This window comes from Acomys minous (genome assembly GCF_964271855.1).
Source record: "Acomys minous genome assembly, chromosome: 7".
Lineage (NCBI taxonomy): Eukaryota > Metazoa > Chordata > Mammalia > Rodentia > Muridae > Acomys > Acomys minous.
In genome coordinates, this window is record NC_140488.1 from 51,435,300 (window position 1) to 51,461,607 (window position 26,308).

General features: G+C 38.0%; 1 protein-coding gene across 4 annotated transcripts in view; it reads left to right on the forward strand.

Annotated features, from left to right (window-relative positions):
* The window catches only part of PCDH19 (protocadherin 19), a 105,056-nt gene extending 91,989 nt beyond the window's left edge, over positions 1 to 13,067 (forward strand). For all 4 annotated transcript variants that reach the window (XM_084790143.1, XM_084790142.1, XM_084790144.1 and 1 more), the window contains one exon: positions 7,409 to 13,067. In XM_084790143.1, the coding sequence (XP_084646269.1) occupies positions 7,409 to 7,998 (590 nt within the window). In that variant the 3' untranslated portion in view covers positions 7,999 to 13,067. The remainder of the gene's footprint in view (positions 1 to 7,408) is intronic.
* Positions 13,068 to 26,308: the final 13,241 nt, after the last annotated feature.

Here is a 26,308-nt window from a genome sequence, read left to right on the forward strand (position 1 = left end):
CCCTACTGATTCTGTAGTCTTTGTATCCAAGCATAGTGCATGGGAGGGGCTTCTAAGAAATAGGAGGCTAGGGAAGTGAAGAACAAAAATGAATGAAGTAGGGAAGGAATAAAGGCAGAAAGGAGTAAGATACAAGTAGGTGTTTGTAGTTAAATCTGTAATGGAAGATTCAACAGAATTAGACTGGCTACAGGATAGCTCAGTTTTATCGGCTCCTGAGTCTGTAAAACTGTTTCAGCCTTCATGGATGTCTCATATTTATTTTACAGAAGGAATACCATCTTTTGTGGATAGTTATTTTTACTTTATGAAGTGAGTGCAATCCCTCTTTCCTATGGCTTTGAGTTGACCTCAAGTCTTCACTGAATTTTTGCTAGATAGTTAGAAGGTACTTTTCTCCTTGCATCTAAACACCTAACCAGTTCTCAAAATATCAATCAGATACAAGTAATCATAGAGGGTCTGCGTCCCACACAGTGTTTCCTGCTCTTAGCCCCTTTTCAGCATTCCTCTCCTTTCTTAGTTTTCCATTGAGCCCATTAGTGCTCTGAATGCTTTGTCAAGTTATAGAAAAAAATACGTTTTTCCCTTTGGATTCTGAAGGCTTTGAAAGTGCTTTAGGAATTCTTTCTTGGATTATTCTTCCTGTTTGTAATTCCACTGCTTAATGGATTGGTACATGAACTTTATTATGAAGTCTTGTAATATTTTTAGTAATATCTTAATTTTGCCAGAGTACATCAGTTTCTCTTGTAGATATGAAAGGCTTATCTTAGGTCATATTAGTCTATATTTTATGAAAATCAATGATGTTTTTAGATGTTAAGAAAGAGTATTTGATATCTAAGCAGAACATTTAGTTCATAGATCACACTTTTAAACTAAGTTAAAATGCTTAATTTATCACAGTAGGATGGGAAACTCCCAGGTTGAAACAATTATATTTTCAATTGGATGTCAAATGCATATTAGTGTCTTGAAAACCACCCCAAACCACTTGTAACTTGACTAATAGTTCTCAAGTTCCATTTTTATTGCTTCTGACAAAGTGACACAGATTGCTTTGTAGATTTCTAAACTGTTTCTATTAGATATAACATTTAATTCCAATTTCAGGAGTTGTATGAGTGGTATAGTATCTTGAGGATCAGTCTAGGTTTCTTTTTGTTCTTTCTGTACTTTTTATAATTTCATTAAGTTAAACTGTTATTCACAATTACTCTGTAGTGGCTATTTTGCTAGTTTCAGTAGGTAGGGGGGAAACCAGACTGGCATAGGTTTTACTCACCCAGAGATTTAAAAAGCAAACAACTCAATTACAAGTGACTCCTATTTTAGCCTAATACGTCATTGAGTGATTCCTTAAGAAAGTGAGATTCTAGTTGGGACTTCAGGAATAATGTTATCCATCATGAGTTGTGCTCATCTATTAGAAATAAAGACTCCACTAAAGAAATTAATTGGCCTAAATAAAGGAGAGTTTATTTTGCTTTTTGTATAAGGGAAGTTCACCTGTACTTTTTCAGCATCTGGTAGGTTTATAATTTTCATCCTTAGAGTTACTATATGGCTATTAAGATAGATATTGCAGCTATAGTCACTATGATTCTGTTCCAGATAAGACAAAGCAGGAAAAAATAAGGACAAATAGTCTCTAGATAAACCAGTTTTCATAACGTTATGCCTTCGTAAGGTTGGTTTGATCTTAGTTATATGATTATGCCTGCCTAGAAGGAAGTCTAGTGGTTTTTTTTTTTAATGAACCACCTTGTCATCTCTAATGGAAGCGGGGTTCTGTTTCTAATGATAAAAGTAAATAAAGTTATTTTCTGGCAGCTTTTATTGCTGCTTCAGATGAGGAGAAGTTATTTAAGTGGGGATACTTATCAAAAATGTGTTTCATTTAAGGACACTTTTATTTGTGTGTATGGGTGGGATTATATGCCATATGTATGCAAGTGCCTCTGGAGGCCAGAATAAGGTGTCAGGTTCCCTGGTGCCAGAGTTACAGTCACTTGTGAACCCACCTGACTTGGGAGCTGGGAGACAAATTCCAGTACTCTGGAAGACCAGCAAATGCCCATTGCCACTACTTCATCGCTCCTGGGATTTCTTGATTGGGCAAATGAGGCCAATTTTAACGATATTTACCTCCTTCTTAATCCTTGCAGCAATGTTCTCCATTATACTTTACAGAAACTGATCCTGTTTTGGTTGTAGATTGTCTTGCCCATGGGCTGGTGCAGAATATGTTATGTAGGTGTGTAATGGTATAATCCACGAAGCTTTTCTGATTAATATATCACTTGCTTATATGTTCACTTCCTGTTGCTATGTAGATCTTGTAGTAGTTGGGACTCACTTTATGTTTTTATTTCTGTTTTCTTATTTGAAAATCACTTTTTTAAGACATAACACCCTGCTCTTGTAATGTAGTCTTGAACTATTTTAGTGCTGGAGTCTTATCTTTGATCATTAACATCTTTGAGAGAATGCACTCACAGTAAAGAACTAGTGGTGTTTTTGACCACTTTCACTATGACTGGACACCTATAGAAATCCAGCAGAGCCTATCAGCTCCTCTGTTCTTCCAGGACTTTGAAACTTTTAGCAAAGCCTGGCTTGGCATTTATTACTTTGGATAAGACCATGGATAGATTCTGTTGTTGAAACACATTGTTTGCTTTTATCTGAAAAGACAGCTGCTTTATGTCTCAAAGACAGTACTAATTGCTCTACAGACTTTTACTGTTTGTAGAAAACAACATATTCGATTTTTCTATTTAAATTACTTATTTATACATCACAACATAATTATTATTGTGTGTTATGCCTCCTACATCTTTAAGACTGATGTTTTGAAGACTTATTTATTATTTATTTATTTGTTGCCAGATGATTGGAAATTCTCTACTCAAAGCTCTGAAAACACGTAACAGAATTGTTGATTACTATGTACATTTCAGAAGCTCTATCTATTCTTTCATTCTCCTCCTATTTCTTTTCTTCCTTTTTTGTCTAAAACAACTATGTTATGAAGACTTCTGACACTATGATGTACGTTGTCTTCCAAACTTATGCACCCATGTTTTTTCTGATTTCTATGACATGAGGATAACTTCATTAGTAGAGGGGACTACTTTACAAGTTTATCAGTCATCCTTAGTCCTGTATATGTTTGAATTAAAGCCACTTGCCTTGGGCTATAGAGATAACTCAGTGGTAAAAAGCAGTTGCTCAACTTACATAGGATCCACGTTCAGTTCCCAGCACACACATGTTGCCTTAAAATCATCTGTAACATACATTCCAGGGGTTGCCCCACCCTCTTTTGGCCTCCTTAGATACAAGGCATGCATACAATTCACTTACATACATAGAAGGAGAACATTCAAAAAATTAAAAAGAAGTATATCTTAAAAAATATACCTACCTTCATTCATCTGCATATGGCAATGTGTTTGAATCATCACAACTGTGTGTGGATTTTAGAATTTTACACTTTGCCTAGGTTTAGACCAGTACTTTTAGACTAAGATGTAAGAAACTATCAAGTCACACACGTGGTTTTTAGGGGAATCCTAGCAGAGAACTGGTAAATCATTGGGATGTTCAAGCAAGAGCCTGTGTCTGGCCTATTTGGGATGGGTCATACAAAATGGTTCCTCTCTAGTTTCACATCTCTGTCTAACACCCAGCTGATACCTATGCTGGTATTTTTTCCTTTTTTAAAATTTATTTTCTTCTTTTGCTTATGCAATCTATCTTTATTGATATCAGTAGGAGGTCTTATGGTACTGTTCTCATGTTTAATATTACAGTGAATTTCTTTATTGAACTTAAGTTATGATTTGGAGTACATTTACTCTGTCAGTATTTACCACGACTTGTCTTTTATAGAAAGTGGGTGTAAATATTTTAAGCCAAGTTAGACTTTACTAGCAGAAATGTCATCTGTTTTGAAGAGAAACTGGATAAACAGAAATTCACTATCTGTAGTAAGCAACTAAAGAAATATAGGTATTTGATTTAAGTTCTAAGTGAGAAATTACTAATAAACGGACCTTTTAGATTCATGTTATTACTCACATAAGTGAGAACAGTGAATATAAATTCACATCATTAATCTACGCAAATAGTGTATTAATATGTCTCATGTACAACTGGGATAGGCTTAACAAGCTTGGTTATTATGCTTAGAATGATTGAATCTTTGAGGGTGCTGCATTAGTTTATGTTTTTCTACCCAGACAGGGACTCTTTTTCATTTATGTAGTTGGTAAGAGGAAAATGAACATTGTTTTGGCAAAGATTCTTTGGAGACATCTGATTTCCTACTTCTCTTTTCCAAGATTTATAACATCTAGGAAGCATCTGTACCTGGTATTTTATTTTATTTTATTTGTTATTATAATTTATTATAATTATGCCCTTGCTTGTATTTTCCCATTTCCACCCTCCCTCTCTCTTCTGCCCTATTCCCAGCCCCTAGACCTGTGACCTGGGGTGCCCTCCTCCCCATCATATGACCACAACTTATCAGGTTGCATTCTTATAGCCTGCTTCCCCTTCCTCTGCGTGCCCTCCTGGCCCCTCTCCAAGGGGAAGTGATCAAATCTCAAATCGGGGTGGGGGAGTGCCAGGGTTCACATCAGAGACAGTCCCCTATTCCCCGCCCCCACAATCATGGAGCTGTCCATTGGCTAGATGTGAACAGGGAGTCTAGGTTTGCTTCATGCATGGTCCTTCAGAGTCCCACACTGAGACCATCAAGGCCATCGGATCTGCACCCAGGAGGGACTGCACAAATTGGCATTTTTATTTTTGTCAATGTGTGCCAGGAATCTAGGCTTCCTCTTGCTGTTCATTTGAAATGATCTAGAATAGGGAGGAAACTACTTCATACTCTGATTTGAGGTTAGCACATGAGTGGAATTCTCCTATCACATTGTGTTGAAAACAACTTCATCTGAAAATATAAAGACAGCTACTTCAGTAAACAAAAGAAAACAAATAAACAACAATAACAAAACCCTACAACAAATGAAAGGTTAATGCTGATTTCATTGGGCAGAGTTGACTTTACAGTGGCTCACCACTGTTATACTCTGGACTTGTAATCCAGTAGCCTGTAGTATTAGTTAGGCTAGAATCTAAACATTTGATCTGCTCACATGTCCATGGCTTTAGTGATTAGAAGCCAAGGCCTTTCTATCTTTGTGCTTTGATTTAGGAACAAAAGGAATACAGTTTCCATGGCTTTCTGGATTTTTTTTCTGGTCCCTTCTGGGGATACTTGCCTTGGTGTATAGAAAAGGTAGTCAATTATTGAACTATGTTTATTTTCATTTCTTTATGATGTATCCCATCCTCCCAAACTGACATTAATTTCTTATAGAAGTTATTTGAAGTTACTAGATATACCTTAAAAGTTGAGGTTTTCTTATTAGGAAAACTGTGAGGCTGTAAATTTGGTTGTACTATAACAATGCTAGGACCTCCCAAAGAAAGCACAGGATTTAAATAAACCTGACATGGATATATATAGCAACTCTTCCCCTCATGTGTTTGGGGCTTACACAACTGTCTTCCTTGTGTGTACAAGCATGTTTCCATTATTTTTATATCTTATGCCTTCCCAAGAATAGCTGCATGTTGAAATGTGATAGAATATTAGATAGTATCCCTTGGCACTTGTAAGTAAGGGGCAGAGAAAGAAGTTCGACAATCCCTTCATTTGTTCCCATGCATGGCTATTCATGCAGGCATGATGTAAAACTGTGCTGGCATTCGAAGAACTGTCCTATCTCTGTCGCAGGCACTTTTCTTGTTGGTGATGATGCTCATTTGTTATTTGCTTTCAAATATGCATAAGTCTGAGTGCTTCATTCTTAAGCATTGCACTGGTTCAGGAAATATCCATATTAAAGATGTTCATAATGTTTTCATCCAGTTACACAGAAAGGGTTTTTTTTTCTCTAGTCAGATTTTAAATAGCTTAAATGAGGTCAAATACCCTGTTCACGGTTGTCTTCAAATATGGACTCAACATAGATAGTCTTTGCCATCTAGCTTATTTCAGTGATTTTTCTCTCATGTGCTAATTACTCTCATTTTAAAACAATTAAAGAAACACACACACACACACACACACACACACACACACACACGTGAGCAAAAGGCAGGTGTGTTATGTATAGACTCATTTCAGGCAAGCTCCATATATGTGGTACTTGTTTTTCTAGTCTTGGCTTATTTCACTCAGTGTAATACCCTTCAGTTTCATCTACTTATCTCAAATGATAGGATTTCATTTTTGTTTATGGCTATATAATTCTAGTAAGCATACATACCATGCTTTCTTTATCCACTCATCTTTTGATGGGCAACTGACCTGATTCTGTATCTTGGCTAATGCTCATATTAAAATAAAATATTTGGTTTTGCAGGGATCTTTATGGTTTCATTTTCTTTGAAGATATGTCCAGAAGTGAGAGGTAGATTTGGTAGTTATTTTTTTCTGCTTTTAACTTATTTTTGAGAACCATTCTATTGTGTTGTCTCTAATAGCTGTTGTAATTTGAATTCTTATTAGCTATATATATTCCATTAGGAAGTAGGCCCTTTATAAAATTGAAGATTAAACAAATAAGGAGAAATTGCTTGTTTGTGGCTACTTAAATGATCCTCAACATATAAGAGGGGAGTGTGTGTGTGCATGTGTGAGGCTTGTGAGTTCTCTGAAAGGGAGGGGTCACAGTGTATTCCTTCTGATGGGAAATCTAGTCATAGAGATGTACAATGAAGTGATTGCTTGGGGTAATTGATGGTAAAAAAAGAAATTATGTGTTAGGTTTTTGAGGAGAACGCACAGTGATCTAAACAGAAGGACCATGTGTCACTCATGGGTAAGGTGGAAAAAGTAGTTGATAGTGTTCATAAAAATTATGGGCAAGTTTCTTTGCTAAAGTGAGCATTGCATTCCCTACACTGCTTCCACTGCTTTTCTGCTGAATGCAGTTTCAAACAGGTGAATTTTAGCAGGAGGTGTCGATAAAATTGCTGACTCTCCACACCTTAGCATTCAGGATAAACTTGAAACTAGTATTTTTTTTTTCATTATAACTTTTTTCTTTTTAGGATTTTTGTTTTGTCAGCAGTGGGAACAGCAAGGACAAAAAAAAAAAAAAAAGAAAAGAAAAGGAAAAGAAACTAGTATTTAAAGGGAGATATAGATCTATAGCTTTTTAAAAATCCATTTTCACACTTGTCACAAACAGTAATAAAGGACTAACCAAAGTGCCATTTGACAAAAGGGTCTGTGGATATGAGAGAGACCAGAACTGGGGACTTGCAATGATTCCTGGGAAAAGCTGATGAAATTGACCCCTTCCTTTTCTTCTTACAGACCAGAATGAAGGATTTCATTGCAGGGAGGAATGCCGGATTCTTGGCCACTCTGATAGATGCTGGATGCCCCGGAATCCCATGCCCACCCGCTCCAAGTCCCCTGAGCATGTGAGGAATATCATCGCTCTGTCCATTGAAGCTACTGCTGCTGATGTTGAGGCGTATGACGACTGCGGCCCCACCAAGCGGACTTTTGCAACCTTTGGAAAAGATGTCAGTAGCCACCCAGCTGAGGAGCGGCCCACCCTGAAAGGCAAGAGGACTGTTGATGTGACCATCTGCAGCCCCAAAGTCAACAGCGCTATCCGGGAGGCGGGCAATGGCTGTGAAGCTATTAGCCCAGTCACCTCCCCACTCCATCTTAAGAGCCCTCTGCCCACTAAGCCTTCCATGTCTTACACCGTCGCCCTGGCTCCTCCAGCTCATGATCTGGAGCACCACGCCAACAATGGCGCTTCTCGTCCTTCTGAAGCTGAGCCCCGTGGAGCCGACAGTGAGAAAGTCATGCATGAGGTCAACCCTATTCTGAAGGAAGGTCGAGACAAGGAATCTCCTGGTGTGAAGCGTCTGAAGGATATCGTTCTGTAAACCCGTTTGGGGAAGAAGAGAGAAAGAAACCACACTGGCTAGTGAAGATGTAGCAGCTGCTCATTTTAATTGCTCACCAATGGTTGGTTCTTGAGTGGCTGCATTACAGAGCTTTCACTAAATGTATTGTGTATAAGTGACTGTCATTCTGTGACAATCCCTCTCGTTTCAACAGGCAGCAGGGGTGTTCAGTTGGAGCAAATTAGCTTTGGCTTGAGTTGTTCAAGGGGCCTTGATGTTGGGGAAACAGAGGCAAATTCAGTTGTGAAAAAGTATTATGTATTAAGTGTTTGAATTTATATATTTTTCTATGTCAAAATGATAATATAAATTACCATTGTTTGTGAAGAATTACATTTAAAAAAAGCAAAAAGAAAAAAGGAAAAAAAAAAAAAGCTCTGGACACCTTTAATAAGCTCGCCACTGTTTTTTGTAGTGTAGACAAGTTATTGGTCATTTATTGTGTACTATTCATTGATTCAGTGATGTGAAATCGAGCCCCCAAAAGGTTGTGTCTGAAGCTCGAGTACTTTCCAATGCCGCTACTTTGCTGTGGACGCCCCTGCTTTAAGAACCCTTTTGCTAGCTGTGCTCTTGTTGTATTTGATATTGCAAATTGCTATGTGTGTGGTGATGGCAAAAAGGCTTTTAAAGGTTGATGTTTTCTTTTCTTAAAAAAATAACAAAAATACAGATAAAAACAAAATGCAAACAATGAAGACAGCAAATGAATGAGCAACACCACACCTAGAGGTTGAGTACTTGGTGAGTACTCACATTTTTTAATCCACGTAGTGATTGCTCACCACCTTGCAGAGGATTTCTTCTGCCTTTCCGTCTTCTGCCTGGGTCTGTGCTAGATCATTGTAGAAAGTCATTTTTGGATATGCTGCTATCTAATTTGCAGTTGTCAGAAATACTGTGCTGAAAATTTTATGAGATGCATTTTTTTTCTAATTTTCAGACCCTGAACAGGAAAGTTACTCCTGAAGTTATCAGTTCTCAGGCTGAGACATTCCCTGTCTCCAATCATCTAAAGCTCATGCAACATGACTGAGTCTATTTTGAGATCTAAATTACCATCTCTTTAGACACACACTTCCTGACTCAGTGTTTTCCCAATCGTGATTGGAATTAGATGGTAAAGTGCATCATGGGCTGGAATCGAGGGCTCCATAGTGCTCTTTATCTTAGACTTATAAATAATGATAGAGTAAGCAGTATGAAGTGTACACATAGGAAAAGACAGGTAATAACGTCACTAATCTAATTAATGTGCCTTCTAAACGGAGACACTCAGACACTTGAACTCGTCTTTTTATGACTAATACTTTTTTGATTAAAAATGTGAACAAGAAATTATTAAAACAAAACTCCTTTAGATTTAGCTAACTCTGCTGTAGGCTAGGAATATGCCTTTTAAAACTAACAAACTGCATTTTTTGTTATTATTTTAACACTGCACAAACGCCCCAATTTTATCATCTGTCTATTAATATTCACTAGCCAACATAGTATTCTTGCAGCCTAAGAGTTCATTATTTAAAATAAACTAAAGAAACATGTCATCTTTGCTCTACCTTTGTCTTAAACGAATTGCTTCTAAAGAAACACATTTTTGTTTATTCTCTCTCTTTTGTAATTCAAGAACACTTAGAAAGAATGGCTAGAAGTTAGATCGGTAGAATTCAAAAGAGAATTTATTTTCTTAAGTTTAGTAGATACAGCCAACTCTTTGAAATGTTTTCATTATTTTTACCTGAGTTCCTAGCTTTATACATTACTAGGAATACTTTCTTTTGTGGGAGGTGGGAGGGCTTTAAGGGAGGGGGTGGGTAAGGCACTGGGCATGGGGCTAGGTATTGGAGAAGATTTCTGCAAAAGAAAAAAAAAAGGACACCTATAATAAAGCTACAAATCCATCCTTATTTCATATTCTGTGCTGAATACTACCTCATGCAAAATATTGGTGTGGCTGCAAATTTCCCCCTGATATTAACACGGAGATCAATTACCCTTCCATCTTCTTGCCTCATTTACTTTTCTCTCACATATTTTTCTCCTATTCTGGTTTATTTCATTTTAGTGTAGTAGATTATGAGTTAGGTATTTCTTCTTTCTTAAAAATGACTAATTAGCACATTCAACTTTTTACAAGTGTCCTTTGAGTTAAGATGACTGCCTGTGGAATTTAGACTGCTCTTCATCATGGTCCATCTGAGATTATCTTGTTAGCCAGCGCCTCCAGGTCACTTTGTAGTCAGGTTTATTTCTTACTTTGCTCAGTGGGAGCAGGGAGTGTGAAAGACTGTGGGAAATGGAAACGGATTGATGGAATGGAGAGAGGCCACTGCCAGCCAACTGAAAACAGGATAGCAGTGGCATTGATTATTATCTTTTTTTTACATTTAAAAAAAAGTAACTAAAATTCTTAAATTTTGTCCCCAGGATTTACTTTCAAGCTTTAGATTCATCCTTTTACCCTATCTAAAAACATTGTTCTCAGTGGGCAGTCAGAGACTTTTTTTTTTTTTTTGGTATTCAAACTATTTACTGAGTATGTTTAGAAAATTTTTCTCATTAAGGAAATATCTTTCCCCTCCAATTGTCTGGCAGAAGTGCAAGTGCATCCTAGGAGGGCTTCTGTAGGCGGGTTCTACAGACAGGCTATGCTTGCAAATAGGACTTTTGTGAAGGATCTTAAATTTCCCATCAACTTGGGATTCTTCCCCTCCTCTTTTAACACTTGTTATGAAAAGCTACCAGGCCCAGTGGGGCAAATATTTTTTTTCTGTTTTCTCTAGAAACATGTTACACATTTAAACATGTGGGAGCACTTCCAGTTCTCAAATCCTAGGGAGTTTTATTCCTTTATTCTGATGTCCCTTGGTTATGAAGTGTAACATGCTTACAAATTTCCTGGCCAAGTAAACTTCTTTATTCAGTGTAGGGAATCTAGTTTGCATTGATTGCTTTCTTCCAAACATAGGAACATGCTATTCAATAAGAAATAATCCAGAAAGTGATCCATAGTGCCCTGTGGAAACTTTTCTTTTCCCTATGCCGAATAATAAATGAACCTGTTCTGAATGAAACTTAAGATTTCATTGATTCTCTGAAGCCAGTACAAAAAGTGAGGGTCTATCGTGATACTGAATAGATAGTGGGCTATGGAATCCAGTAAGTTCCTGCAGAACAGTGGTTCTCAAAATACTGTCTCAAAGCAACATCACTTAGGAACTTGTTAGAAAGGACAATTCTCTATTCCTGCCTAGAATGATTGTAGAAGAAACACTGAGGATCTGGCCCAGAAATCCACATGAGTCAGAGGCCCACTAGAGTTTCAGGGCTTGGCAAAGCACAGGTTGGTAGAGCCTAATCCTTAGAGTTTTTATTCAGTTGCTTTGGGGTAGGATCTCTTTTCCTATATATTGGTGCCTAGGTGATACTGAGGAGACAGTGTTTCCGAGGAAAGTTGCCCCATAGGACTAGCTGCATCTAAGGTGGCCATTTATACATATTTGTTGATATGGTGAGCATGTGATGACTAATGAAAGATGTAACTCTGAACTCTGAAAATGGAAACTACCCAGAGTACCTTCCAGATCCTGTCATCTCAGCATATGGGTATTAGAGGGGAATTCCGATGATTTTTTTCCTCTACACATACCATATCACTGAAAAACAAACACAAGTGGTCCACTTGAAGTAGCAAAGACAAGGGGCAGTTTGGGGAGAGGCTGGGATGGCAGGGATAGCTCCTTTTGGGCATCCAAGGTGGAGAAAGGATTATTACTGTACATAACCCATTTTGTGGGGATCATTTTGATGTCAAATGTTCCCCCAAGGCACTCTCGACAAGTCTGGTCCACTTGGCTCTTTTCACAGGGTAATAAGACCCTTCTGACTTTGACAAACTGGCATAAATGAGCTGAAGAAGTCCATTGTATACAGTCCTAGTGTTTGCCTTCTTGGTAAAATTACATTTTAAGGATGTCATTTCATGAGTCAAATTGTATCTGCTGACACTAAAGTGTATTGAGATGTTGTTCTTTAGTTTAAGTATGTATCAAAGTAATATTCAAAGGGGATGTATGGGGGTGGGACTGGGACTGGGTGGCTTTATATTGATAATGAAATATTCCAGAGCAAAACACATTGTCCTAATGAAGTTGTTGCAGCTCTCTTTGTTTTCTTGTGAAGCTGGAATTGGCCCGTGGGTCACTTGTTGTGCAAAAGTGAATTAATTTCAAATAGGAATCACATTGCTTTTGTAAAACCAAGAAAATTAACCACCTTGTCTGAAGTATACGTTGTAAGGCGCTTTTGGTAAAGAACAGCCCAGAAACACCTGACCTTGATTGGAAAGCATTGTAGGTCATTAGGGAAGTCTGATGCTGCTGACTGTTGCTCCAGCTGTGTTGGCAATTAAAGACGACCTTGTTACTAACTGAATGTTGCCGTCAACCTTAGCAAACACGGCTAACACCTTTATAGCACTGGTTAAGTAGATATTTACTGGCACTGGTTGGCATTCAGCTGAGGAGGGCTAAGATACAGACTAATGACCAAGAGCCAGACTAGGTCTAGCTAGAAATTCAGCAACAAATACCTCCTTGTGCTATTTGAATGCTAAGGTATTAGTTGCAAAAGGCTTACGCCTTCGCTCCTCTAGTGAGGGGAATGAGCCTGATGACACTATTACTGTTTACCTGTCAAACCAGGGTGGCAATTTAGAAGGATGCAAGTACAGTATGTCTCATTAAGCAGTCTCTGTTGCTGATTATATGAAGATGAAATGGTTGTATATGCTGATCTGTATGTTATGTACATTTTCACAGTGATTGAATCATTGTAAAAACAAAAAAGACAAAAAAGAATCACCACTCTGTCTATTTTATGAAGATGATAAAGCAGCTTTATTAAATTATTACAGTTCTGTTTTAAATGGTGTTACCTGCCACATGGTTTCCTTTTATCTGGTGGTTCTCTGTTTCCCTCTTAAATGTGTTTTCTCTGCTTCAAAAATTTAATGCATTTTAGTATTAAAGGCTATTATGGAAAAAGTATTGAGTTTTTGGTGAACTGTGTCTTGGAGAGTGTTTTTTCCCTTGATTTGGGGTGAAAGCATTTCAGAACTTGTAATTAACCAGCTCTTGGTACAGTTACTAATGTCCAGGCAGAGACTTCCATTTGCCTTTCCTACTTCAAAGAACTTTCAACTTCATAAAAGAGGGGCTTCTTTCTGGATCCAGTAAATCTGATAATCTACATTGCAACACCACCTATTGCTAGCCCCTATGCATATTGGTACAGAAGGAGGGAGACCCATTTCACATCCAGGATGCTAAAGATTTTCCCATGCGCCACTTTAAACAAGCACACTAAAATTATTCTTTAAAATAAATTGTTTTGGGGGCAACTGCACAGTAAGACTTCTCTGTAGAATTAATTTTTTTAAAGGGCAAGCTATAGTTGAGGCTGTCAGTAGGGAAAAAGAGAGTGTAAAACAAAGATGACCTGGCTGCCCCTTAATGCCTTCAGGTTTGAAAATGAAGCATCAGGAGAGGCTCTGACTTTGCAAATAACAAGGCGGCAGAGAAAGCCCGGACAAGCTCTCTTTATTCAAACAATTATTCTGTGGAACTTAACACTTGGGCTGCAAGCTTTCATTCTGGCTGCAGCTGGAGGGTGTGGATAGAGGAAAGGGGGGGACACATCAAACCATTACAAATAGACTACTTTAGTGGCTAAAGGCTAAATTGCTTCAGCATGACCTATTCTTTCCAGACAATTAAAAGTGATCTCAAGGAAATCCACTGTCTTCCTGGATCTCCATCTTCCTGTTATCTCTGCTCACCTGTATTAAATTGAGATTGTATCTTATTCCCCAGAATTAGCCCTTGAGTCAAAGCAATAGCAAGAGACTTGGTACTGCATTTTAATAGGTGTTTCATCAGAATGCAAACAGACAAGCTGGGGCACTCGAATTCCATACGCTGGTGTATATACAGATGTTCACATGGCCTCACAGATGGACAGGCACATTGGAAAGAGGCTGGTCTGCCAGTGGCCTGGAAACTATTAAGACACGGTGTCAAGGGAAAGCTTCTGGGTTAGCCTGTACCAAAAGCAAAAAGAGTGAGTTTCATGGAGTGTTTTCCATCTACTATCTGCTTTTTGAGGTTGGGGGGGTGGGGGGTAGGGATAGAGCAAAAAGGTCAACTCCTTCTTAGGAACAAAGAAGAGAAAATAAAATCTTATATGACAAAGAGGCTTCACTTGTATTACAAAGGTGTACCCAAATCATTACCATAATCACTGCCTTTCTATGGGAAACTGTCAATATTATACAAGCCTAAGTTTAAATACATTCAACTTTATAAAACAAAACAAACTAAATGATCTGTTTCATAGTGGTAACAAAGTGCCTGTGTGGCATTTTATTGTGATATTGGCATGCTGTGTGTTGCATCCATGAGAATTGATGGCTTTTAGAGTATTCTCTCCTAGCATATGGAATCTGTACTGGAGACACAAATTTGCCTAGCCACTTTCATTATTTTAGTTTCATGGTATAGACGTGATTAAAGATGTCCTGGATGCCACTTCACCACCTGGAAGGTGATAGAGCCTCAAAACAAAATTGTTTAGCATAAGAGCAGATGGGTGCTGCCATCATAGTCTTAATCCTCCTGTATATTGGAAAGTTGCTCATTCACCTGTCTGACATTTTAATTCCATACGTTTTTCTTTGAAAATTTATCTCCATATTAATTGTACAAAAACAATACACTTCATTGTAACATTTCTGTATATGTATATAAGATTGATCATTTTCACCTCATATATTATTCTTTCTCCTCCCTGCTTTTTCCCCTTTCCCTTCTACATCTCTCCTGGTTCCCATTTTAGTTTCACATCTTTGTTTCCCTATCCACACCTTCCATATATGACAGAAAACAAGCAATACTAGTTTCTTATGGGAGTGGTTTTTCCACTTAATATAATGTATCTGAGTTCACCTATTTTCCCCAAGGATTACATATTGTTTTCTTCTTTATGAATGAAAGAAACTGTATCATGCATTAATTCCACATTTAGTTTATCCATTCATTTCTTGGTGAGCCACTGTGAATAGAACCATGATAAAAATGGGAATATAGATATATTACTTGCTTTTCTCAGTCTTGTGCTAAAATACATAACAAAAAATTGAGGAAAAAGGAATGTGTTTTGGTTTACAGTTCAAGGGGATACTACAATTCATTGCTGCAGGGAAAACATGGCAGCAGGAGCAGATGGCTCCTGGTTACATTGCAACTGAAAATTAGGGAGTAGAGAGTGATGAACACTTGTTCTCAGCTCACTTTCTCTTTTTTATTCAGTCTAGGACTCTAGCCCCTGGTATGTTAATGCACATTTAGGCCAAGTCTTCCTATGTAAATTAGCCTAATTTAAATAAACATAGATATGCCCAGAGATTTGTTTTCATGGTCATTCCAAATCCCATCAAGTTGATGATTAGCCTTCATTAGCATGTATTTCTTTTGTATGTTGACTTTCCTTATGGTACACACACACACACACACACACACACACACACACACACACACACACACACACAAGTTTTGTGTTTGTTCTTTTAAAAGAGCGTTCACAGTAAATTGAGTGCTGATTTCCATAGTGACTGGACCACTTTTAACGTGGAGAAGGAAGATGGATGGGAAGTGGTGGGATAAGAATCTCTTGGTTACCCACAGTTCTTGCTGTACGGAATGTATCTTATGTCTTGGAATCTTAACTTTCTCCAGATACCTAAACCTTGACTTCTCATTAGTTTTCCAGGTTCTCTAGGATGGATCTTTGTCTCAAACAGGAGCTTTCCCTGTATTACACATGTTTCTACTGTCTCTCCTACTTTCTAAAGTTCAGCTGTGTCTGGATGCGCTCCTGGGACTAACAGAGAACTACTGTGTGCCAGACACTTTACAAGAATTATCCCCCCAACAGCTTTTTGTTTAAGCATTTATTTGTTTTCTGCTTGTTTGTTTTATATTGAGTGAGAGTGTATGTGTAGGTGCAAGAGCATATACTACGGCTGCTATGTAAAGGGCAGAGGAGAATTGTGGGATTCAGTTCTTTCCTTCCACTATGTGTGTCTTGGGGATTGAACTCAGCTCCTCACACTTGGTGGTAAAAACACCTTTATCTGCTGAGCCATTTTCCCAGTCTCACTACAGCGTCTTGTCTTTGAGGCAACCTTGTAGGGGAGAGGATGATGCCTCTATTCTGTTTACAAACAAATTGAGGCTCAGGGTACTTATCCTAGATTGCCCAAGGTGACAAGATCACTAAATAGCAATGCTAAGATTCCAAGCCATGGCTGTCTACTAAGAAAGTAGTATTCTCTTCTAGTACTCTTTAGGGACCAACAAATATCCTCTTAATTTCTTCTTGGACAGTGTTTTTAATAGTGGGTGCTTGTATGTTAAGGAATTTATTTATTCATCCTAGAAAACATATAGAAATGTTAACAAGTCTCTGGGAAGCCAATGTCATTGTGCTAAGAAATGACTGTCACAGTGGGAATTTCAGGCGAGGGTGCTTTTGATCAGCCTCCCAGGCATCTCCCTACGCCTTCTTTACTTGGTGCCTCCCTTTCAAGTTGCATTAGTCATGCATGACAGAACTGTGGCTCCTTTTAGAGTCTGTGCACTCTAGCTAGTCAACAGCCCTTGAAATGAAGGTCTGGTAACCCTATATTCTTCTGTCCCTCTGGATTTCAAGCAATCTATCAAGGATGTCATGTGTGTTACAGGTCAGCACAGCTGGAGTCAATCCCAGTATATGCTCACAACAGGCATGGGTTAGTTTTTTTTAGATGCAGAAAGTTAGCAAAAGATGAGAGAAGTTTATTGCCAAAGCAGGGTGCTAGTGGTGATGGAGACAGAAGGCATATTTGAAAAAGAAATTGAAATCACAGGCCATTATAAGGAATGGCATCAAATAATAAAAAAAATTAGTTGGGGAAAATGAGTAATTCAGTTGTGAGCGCTGAGTCACTGGAAACATGAGTTGGTTTCCATACATGCTTCATAGTTCATGTGGAATTGCAGAGGCATTGATGAGTTTCCCAGATCCTTTTGTTTGGTTCTTGCAAGTCAGCCAGGGTCCTGATACGGATCTAAACTAGGAAGTGAGTTCAGACAAAGATAAGTGGGAAGGAAAGAGAACTTTACAAGCCTTTGGCAATGAATACTGCAGCTTCCTTAAAAGGGCTTCCATATAAAGAGTCAAAAACAGCCTCATTTAATAGTTCCTGTTATTGATGTGTCCATATCCAGCATGTCTCAGTGGCCCACCACTTCCTCAGTATTGAGTATAGCCCTAAGAATGTGGCCTCTCAGAGCTGAGTGACACAAAATGTTAAGCAGTGACATGTTTTGTATGTACTATTATAAGTTTGTTTCTTTCTTTGTTTCTTCTTCCCTGCCATCTCCCTCCCTCCTTCTCTCCCTCCCTCCCTTCTTTCTTTCTTTTCTTCCCTTTTTACATATAACAGAAAATATGCATAATACCAGAGACTAAGATGCAGGTAATTTATACCTCCTCGTCAATACCCAGGGAATCTTTCCTCAAAGTATCTGATCATCTTTCTTTATTCCCACTGTAACCATTGTGATCCAGGCATCAGAATTCCTCATCTGGGTAACGGAAATAATTTCTTAACTTGTCTCTTTTCATTCCCCTTGCCTCTTTGTGTTACATGTTCACACTGCAGCAAGAGGGATTTTGCCAAAATGCAGCACCCGTTAAATCACACCTCTGCCTAAGATCTGTCAATGGTTTTGCTAAGATGAAATCTAATTTCCTTAACATGGATTACAAGAATGATTTTCAATTTTTTTGTCTGTTTCCTACAGTAAGAAATTCATTTTGCATGGCATATTTGTAACTGAGATGAACATTTCACAAACAATACTTATCTTTGTTACCTGCAATGCACTTTTCAGATTTTCTATTCAACTCTGAACACCAAGGGTCAGTTTTTCCTGTAAAGGGCCAGATAGTAAAGTTATTAAGCTTTCTGGGCATATGGTCTCTATGGCTGCTACTGTGCTTCATCATAGTGCTTTGTATAACTCCAGAGACTTGGTGAATCCTCCAGAGAAAGACCCTCTCACTGTACAGAGCACCGCATCCTCCACCCTGGGTAGTAAATACTCCAGAGACATGTCAGTATCACTCACTGCCTTATCCTCAGGTCCAGATAGTAGGCACTTTCACACCAACATGCCTTTCATATAGATATATTCTTAGTTTAATGCTTTTACCTTGCTACACAAAGGAAACATTTACCATTGATTATGAACCATGAGCTATGAAAGAATGTTTCCAATCACTAAAAAGAGAAGGAAATCAATGTGTCACCAAACAAATCGTGTGTCTTTTTCTTTTTTAATATAGATAACGTTTCAATGAATGCATATAAATAAATATATCGGTTAGAGCACACTGTAACACAAAACAAATCTCTATCTTCACTTCACATGATTACACTTTTCTAATAACAACACAGAAGGAAAGAATACTCCCATGTCATAGCACATTAGCTGACATTTTTAGATCTTGTTAGCCATACCTTATACATCTTGAAAGAGAATGGTATAGTTTGAATACTTCTCTTTTGCTCCCTCTCGTCCAAAATCCATTTTCTTTCACAAACCTTTACATACTGATGTTTAGCATTGCATCTGGGATGTCAAGCCAATTATTTTCCTCTTCACCTGGCATTGCCTTTCTTCTGTCTGTAAGCACTATTCTCTTTCTAACCTTCACAAGCAATATAGCTGTGCCCAGACTCACTCTATTCTGATCTTATGTGCCCTAATTTGAATTCCTTAAGTCACAGACTTATTGAAAATATTGACTACATGGAGGGAAGTGGCATTTTTGCATGCCAGATTTTGTGAAGAATGGATTTGTACATAGGGTAGATGTTAAGGGCAAATGGGTAAGTTTTTCTATTACCTATGCATAAAAAGTGAGGCCTTAAAATAGGACACTAATAGTGGTATTAAAAAACCCTAACAGAGGGCTGGGAAGATGGTTTAGTTAAGAGCACTTGCTACTCTTGCAGAGGACCTGGATCTGTTCCCAGAACCTACATAGAGGCTGACACAGGTGATCTGACACCCTTTTCTGACCTGCTCCAGCATCATACACACACACACACACACACACACACACACACACACACACACACACACACCATGCACATGCATAGGTGCAGGCAAACCACTTATACATATAAAAAATCTTAAAACAAACCCAAAGATTTTGTTCCTTGATTTAGAGAGAATGTAGAAGAATGTGAGAAAAGGATTTGTGAGAAGGGTAAATTATAGTTAAGGTTGATGATATAATCTATAATCTTATTTCCTTTTCTAATTTCTCTGCCTGTAGTTTTACGACACCAACATCAACACACACACACACACACACACACACACACACACACACACACCATGCACATGCATAGGTGCAGGCAAATCACTTATACATATAAAGAAAATCTTAAAACAAACCCAAAGATTCTTTTCCTTGATTTAGAGAGAATGCAGAAGAATGTGAGAAAAGGATTTGTGAGAAGGGTAAATTATAGTTAAGGTTGATGATATAATCTATAATCTTATTTCCTTTTCTAATTTCTCTGCCTGTAGTTTTACGACACCAACATCAACACACACACACACACACACACACACACACACACACACACACGCCCAACGTGCATACTAAAAGATAGGAACTGTGAGAGGTACTAGTATTACTATAACAGACAAAATTCTTTGTCCTCACAGAGTTTACATTTTAGTGGGAGAAAACAGACACTAAATAAGATAAATGAACAGAATACATTATGTCATATTGTGATAAATGCTAAGGGAAAAGAATAAACAAGCAGAAAATAGGAATATTAAATGTCTGCAGGGGTTGCTGAAACTTCAGCTAGGGTTTCCAAAGAAGACCTCAGTGACAAGATAATTTCTTTTCTTAATTTAGTTAATTTTTAAACAATATCTTGCATTAATAATAAATTTTAATTCTTTTCCATATTCCTCCATCTCTAGACAAAACCTTGGATCCTGCAAGTCCCTTGTCTCTTTTTGTACACTAGGCGTTGAAATTAGAGGGATGGGTTTTTGTTGTTGTTGTTGTTGTTGTTGTTGTTGTTGTTTTTGTCAAAGCATGGATAGGAGGTTATTTATTGGAGCAATAACATCTGAACAATAGCTACACCACTGCACAAAATGACACTCTCTCTTTTTTTGCAGCAATCAACCGCCAAGATCCCTCAGAATGGGGTGGGGTCACAGGAGCCTCTACCCCATCCTAGTGGAAATGTTGATGGGCCCAATTTATACAAGCAAGTCTTAGATAACCAGAGCTACGGTGAATTCGTGAGCAAAAGGCCTATGCCATATCCACAAGAGACACCTTTGCTGTTTTCTTTGGCTCTCACATTCTTTCTGCTCCTTCTTTCATGATATCCCCTAAACCTTGGAGGGCATGAGATAAATGTCTCACTTAGGGCCAAGTAATCCACTGTCACTTACATTTGGCCATTTTACCAATTTTGAATGTCTGCATTAACTGCTGTCCACTGCAGTGTGAGGCTTCTCAGATGAAGGTTATGGATATTTAGAAGGCATCTTGACAACAAGACCACTTAACAAAATAATAGTGTGTTTCCCCATGGGCTTATGACCTTTCTACCCATGGGCTCTTAACCAGGCTTACAGGATCAGGCATCTAGGCTCTCATGAGGAATAAACTTCACACCTAATCAGAAAGCGATGTTTATACATAAATATCATTAACAGCACTGTACCAGATAGTGTATCTTGACAAGGGAACTTCTGTGTAAGACCCTAAAGTGAGTATGAGGTCAGGAAAAGAGGAGCTTTCGGGTTTTCAGCAGGGACTCAGATTTTACTAGTGCCACTCTTAACTGAAAGTAAAAGTGGGGAAACACAGCCAGGTGTAGTGGTGCATGCTTGTAATCCCAGCAGTCTGGGTGGCAGAGGTAGGCAGATCTCTGTGAATTCGAGGCCAGCCTGGTCTACAAAGTGAGTCCAGGACAGCCAGAGATACACAGAGAAACCCTGTCTCAGAAAAAAAAAGCAGCGAATCAAATCAGGGAGTACTGTGATAATCTAGGCAGACAGGAAGCTGATCCAAGGTGGTAGTTGTGGAGGGGACAGGAAGGGATCCAAGGTTGCTATATTTCACCATCTATTTGGTTTTTTTTTTTTTTTTTTTTTTTTTTTGGTTTTTCAAGACAGGGTTTCTCTGTGTAGCCTTGGCTGTCCTGGACTCACTTTGTAGACCAGGCTGGCCTCAAACTCACAGCGATCCACCTGCCTCTGCTTCCCGAGTGCTGGGACATAAGGTGTGCGCCCCCACCGCCTGGCTCAACATCTCTTTGTAATGATAGATCCTGATATTGGTACCTAATATCTGTAGAAACACCGATAGAATGTGGTATATGATCACTTGCCCTTACAGTCCAACTTCTCAGGCTTCTGATGCAGGAACATCTCTTGAAGCTAGGAGTTTGAGGCTAGCCTGTGTAGCATGTGATAGAAAGCTGTAGAGATACAAGAAAGGAGTGAGAAAGGAAGGGAGAGACGGTGTGTGTATGGGGGAATAGTAAAATGCTCACTGTCTTGGTGTATAACGCAGTGTAGGTAATTGGGAGATGAAGAAAGATATTGTGAGAAATGATAAGAGGCCTGTGCAATAGTGTAAAACCTGTGAATTTCAGTGTGTTTTAAATTAATTTTTCAGTGTCAAGTGCTTCCAGTGACAAAGGTAAGATCATCACTGTGCCTTTCTCTTTACCTGAAGCCATGTAAGATAACTTGATTTGCAGCATTTTGAAATAGAGAACTTGTTCTCTTTTATATTTATAGAGTATGGAGATACATGTTCCTCTCCAAGCTAAATGAGGCAAAAGGAAATTCTAATTGGTTCTGGTAAAAGTAATTAATTGGTTAGCACATCCCTGTCCATATTTGGAGTAGCGCTATATGCATGAATAGAATATAGACAAGTCTCCTCTCTGGTCTGCTTTCTAATTACCAAACATGTGATACCCACCTGTGAGGCTAAATACCATCTGTTGAGAGATGGCAGACTAGAATTTCTTTCCATTATTAGAAGACCAACAAGAGTCAAGCCGTTTCTGGAAACTTGCCCTTAAGCTTTTGAAATTTATTATGAAAAAGTATGTGCAAAGAATACAATATTTACAGACTAGTATGATGAATGTAATGTATCCATACATAGATTTACTAATTTTCAGTATGCCAAGGGCTTTGACTGTCACAGAGAGTAGGGAGGAAGAGGGCTCTTTGGGTAAGATTGTCTTTTCCGTTTCTGACATTTTGATCACCCTGTGTGCTGGTTAGTGTTTTGTCAACTTGACTCAGGATAGAACCATCTGGGTGAAGGAAATCTCAATTGAGAAATTATCTCCATCAGATTGGCCAGTAGGAAAAGCAAGTGGGAGCATTTTCTTGATTAATGATTGATGTGATAGGGTCAAGTTCACTGTGGGTGGTTCCACCACTGGGTAGATATTCTTGGGTTATATTTCTTTTTAAAAAGCAAGCTGAGCTAGTCATGAAGGACAATCCACTAAGCACTGTTACTCTATGAACTCTCCTTTAGTTCCTGCCTCCAGGTTCCTGTCTTGAGTTCCTGTCATGAGTTCCATTCATGATGGACAGTAAGCTGTAAGCTGAAATAAACACATTCTTCCCCAAATTGCTTTTGACCATTGTACTTATCACAGAAAGGGAAAGGAAAACTAGGATACCCTATAGTCAGAAGACCCAGGGTAGAAATAGATGACTTAAGAACACCTGGGAGTAAAAAAATGGAGCATGATGAATTTTAGAAAATTCCACCAAGTAAAACTACAAAGTACTGGGCTCCTGATATATTGCCATCCTGAGGTTATGAGGTTGGCACAATACTATTACTCTTCCCTAAAATATTTCAGCTTAGTTTATTCATTCAACTATGGAGTTTGTATTCTTTATACATAGTAAAGCAATAATTATTATAGTTCATAATAGAATCTGTGAGGGAAGTCATCTACTTTGCCAGTGATTCGTTTCAGTCTCTCACTCTTTTTCAATCCATTGACTTTTAAATGTTTAAGTTCTACTATTCTTAAATAATGTAATTGCTTTTCAAATTTTCTGATAAAGTAAACATCACACTTAACTTTGTGCCATTTTCATTACTCTTATGCCTGAATCTTAAATGTGTTAGAATAAAAGAGGTATTCAGACATATGATTTTTATATGGTATGTGTGTGTGTTGTAGACCCTATTTGGGATATTTTGAGTGCAGATAAGAAGTAATATGAAGAAATGTTCTTTTTAAAAAAATTAGCTAATAATTATTAACAAATTGCTCCATTGATAAATGCTGGCATAATTTTCCATGAGAAATAATTAGTTTGAGTAAAAAAAAAAAACAACCTCTAGGAGGCTACCTCAAGAAGGGTCATGCTTATTTGGGCCTTGGGGAGATGATATAGAAGGATACAGAACCTGTGCCTGGTTTGACCTTCAGTTGAACATATGGTAGTGATTCATTTCCTTGTGTTCAGATTATTATTTGGCTCCCAGAGGTCTTTAATGACAGCCAATGATAATACTTTAAATTCTTCCCAAATGCTGTGAAGTATCTGCATCTGGCTATGACAAACTAAGGAGTAATGTGATCAAAATTCCATACATGGGCTAGAAGTCAGTGAATATGAGAACGTCTACCCTTCCAGGTGAATAGAAGTTTAGAACCCATGTAGAAATAATACACATGATCTTGAGGTGCTATTTAGTGGTGAATGGGAGTACTGAGAATTTCTAAAAATATGGCACAGGTAAGAAAAATGTTCTTTTTTTTAAGACCAAGGTCTTTCATATTTCATCTGACAAATCTGACACAATTAAAAGGAGATGAAATCCAAATACACTAAAAGAAAGGATTGGTGTGCAAATTGCCATTGCTAGATAGCCATAAAAAAACCTTAGACTTACAGGAAATAATAGATTTTCATGTTGGAATGTGCAGATTGTGAAGGACAGAGTGACAGTGCTAGACTATTAATGGCTGTTTGTTGGTCATTTACTACGTGCTTAGCACCTTTGAAATATACATATATAGAAAGACATATTTATACACACATACATACATATTTATACACAAACACATCCCCACAGAGTCATCATTCTTATCTTATAGAGGGAACTGAGTATAGAGACTCTGATTTGATCAGGCTTCAACATGTGGAAAGTACTACAAATGAGGTTAGGTTATTTTCTTTGTCTGTTTTCTGTTTTTGTTTTGCTTTGTTTTTGAAACAAGATTTCTCTTAGTAGCTCTGGCTGTCCTGGAATGCAACTCTACAGACCAGGCTGGCCTCAAACTCAGAGAGGTTTGCCTTACATTGCCTCCCGAGTGCTGGGATTACAGGTGTGCACCACCATGCCCATGATTAGGTTCATTTCAAACTGCATGATTTTTAATCTGCTTATTATATTTTATTACCCAAATAGAAGAGATTTTAAACACATTCAATGTTTTAATTTTACAAATGAGAAAAATGAACGGAACAGAAGGTAAATGGCCCGTCTCTCTTTGAGGGCAAGGATCACTACTATTATGTTGATCATTGTGGACTCCATGACCATCACAGGGTCAAACCTATGGTAGACACTTAATAAAAATTGCTGACTTAAGTACACAATAAAACAGTGAAGGAAAAGACTTCAGTTATGGATCTTTAAGATTTATTATATGTTTGCTGTTGATATGACCCTCAGAATTTTTATACTTATATAACGTGTGACATAAGTGTATGAGGGCCATGCACAATCAAACTTTATTAACAGTATATCATGAATGAGGGCTGGCTTATACTAGGGGGACAAGTTTTATGTAGTCTATGTGAAAATACTTCATGAGTGCATAATTTGTGCTAAGTATGGTGTTATTGTCTGATGGAACTACTACTACTAATAAAAACTCACCTTTTCAAATAAGCTAATTTGAATTTCCAGGGTCTGGTGTATGCTCTTTATGTATAAAGCATTCAGCACATTTATATTGAGCACTTATTGTGTTCTGAGAACTGGGATTGCATTGTTGAGCAAAGCAGAGAAAAGAATTTCTTTATAGGATGTATCCTCCAAATTCTTATAAACACATTTATGAATTTGATTACATTATTAGCACCATTGTATAGATGAGGAAATGAAGAAGAGAGGTAAATATCTCACTGATCTAAAGAACAGGGCTGGAGTGTAGTTCCAGAGACTGTTTTAAAATATTGTACTCTATGGCCTTTTAAGGACCATAAGAGGGCTGGGGATGTAACTCTGTGCTACAATATTTGCATAGCATTTACAAGGCCTAGAGATTCATCTTGAACCCCACAGCGGTAATACAAGTCCTTGAAACTCAGGCTTAAGGGGCACTTGGGCTGTTTGAAGAGATAGACAAGAAAATTAAGCATTACAGCACAATAAAAATAGCAGGAGCTGACACTTTCTGAGCGTCTAATGTGTTTCAGTCCTTGTGTTAGTAGTTTGATCTTGGGCAAACTAGATGCCACAGTTGGTAAAGGTGCCCGGTGCCAAGTTTGACAGCCTAATTTTAATCCTCATCACACACACACACACACACACACACACACACACACACACACATACACACACACACACACACACACACACACACACACACACACACACACAGAGTAGTGGAAGCAAAGAGACCCAACTCCTAAAGTTATCTCATGACCTTCACATGAACATCCAAACATGCACACAAAATAAATCAATAAAAACTAATATAAAATTAAAAAGAGGTTGACATGCTTCCATTAATTGATTTCATTTTCCTATTAACACCAAAGAATTGGTAACATTATGGTTTTCATTTTACAGATGAGACGAGTGCCATGTCCTTCAACATTATAATGTCATGCTTACTAAGTAAGTATTTGAAATATATATCCAATTACACAAATGCATAGTTGATCTGAGAGAAAATCCAAATTAACATTGTTCCCACTTACTTTCAAGCCACTAATACGATTTCTTGTGTCCATACGATAGGAGCTATATGCTTTGCTATGAAGGCTAATGGTAACCAACCAGGCTGCATAGTTTCTGAAATATTATGAACCACATGTTTCCAGAAGTATGCTAGTGGTACAGG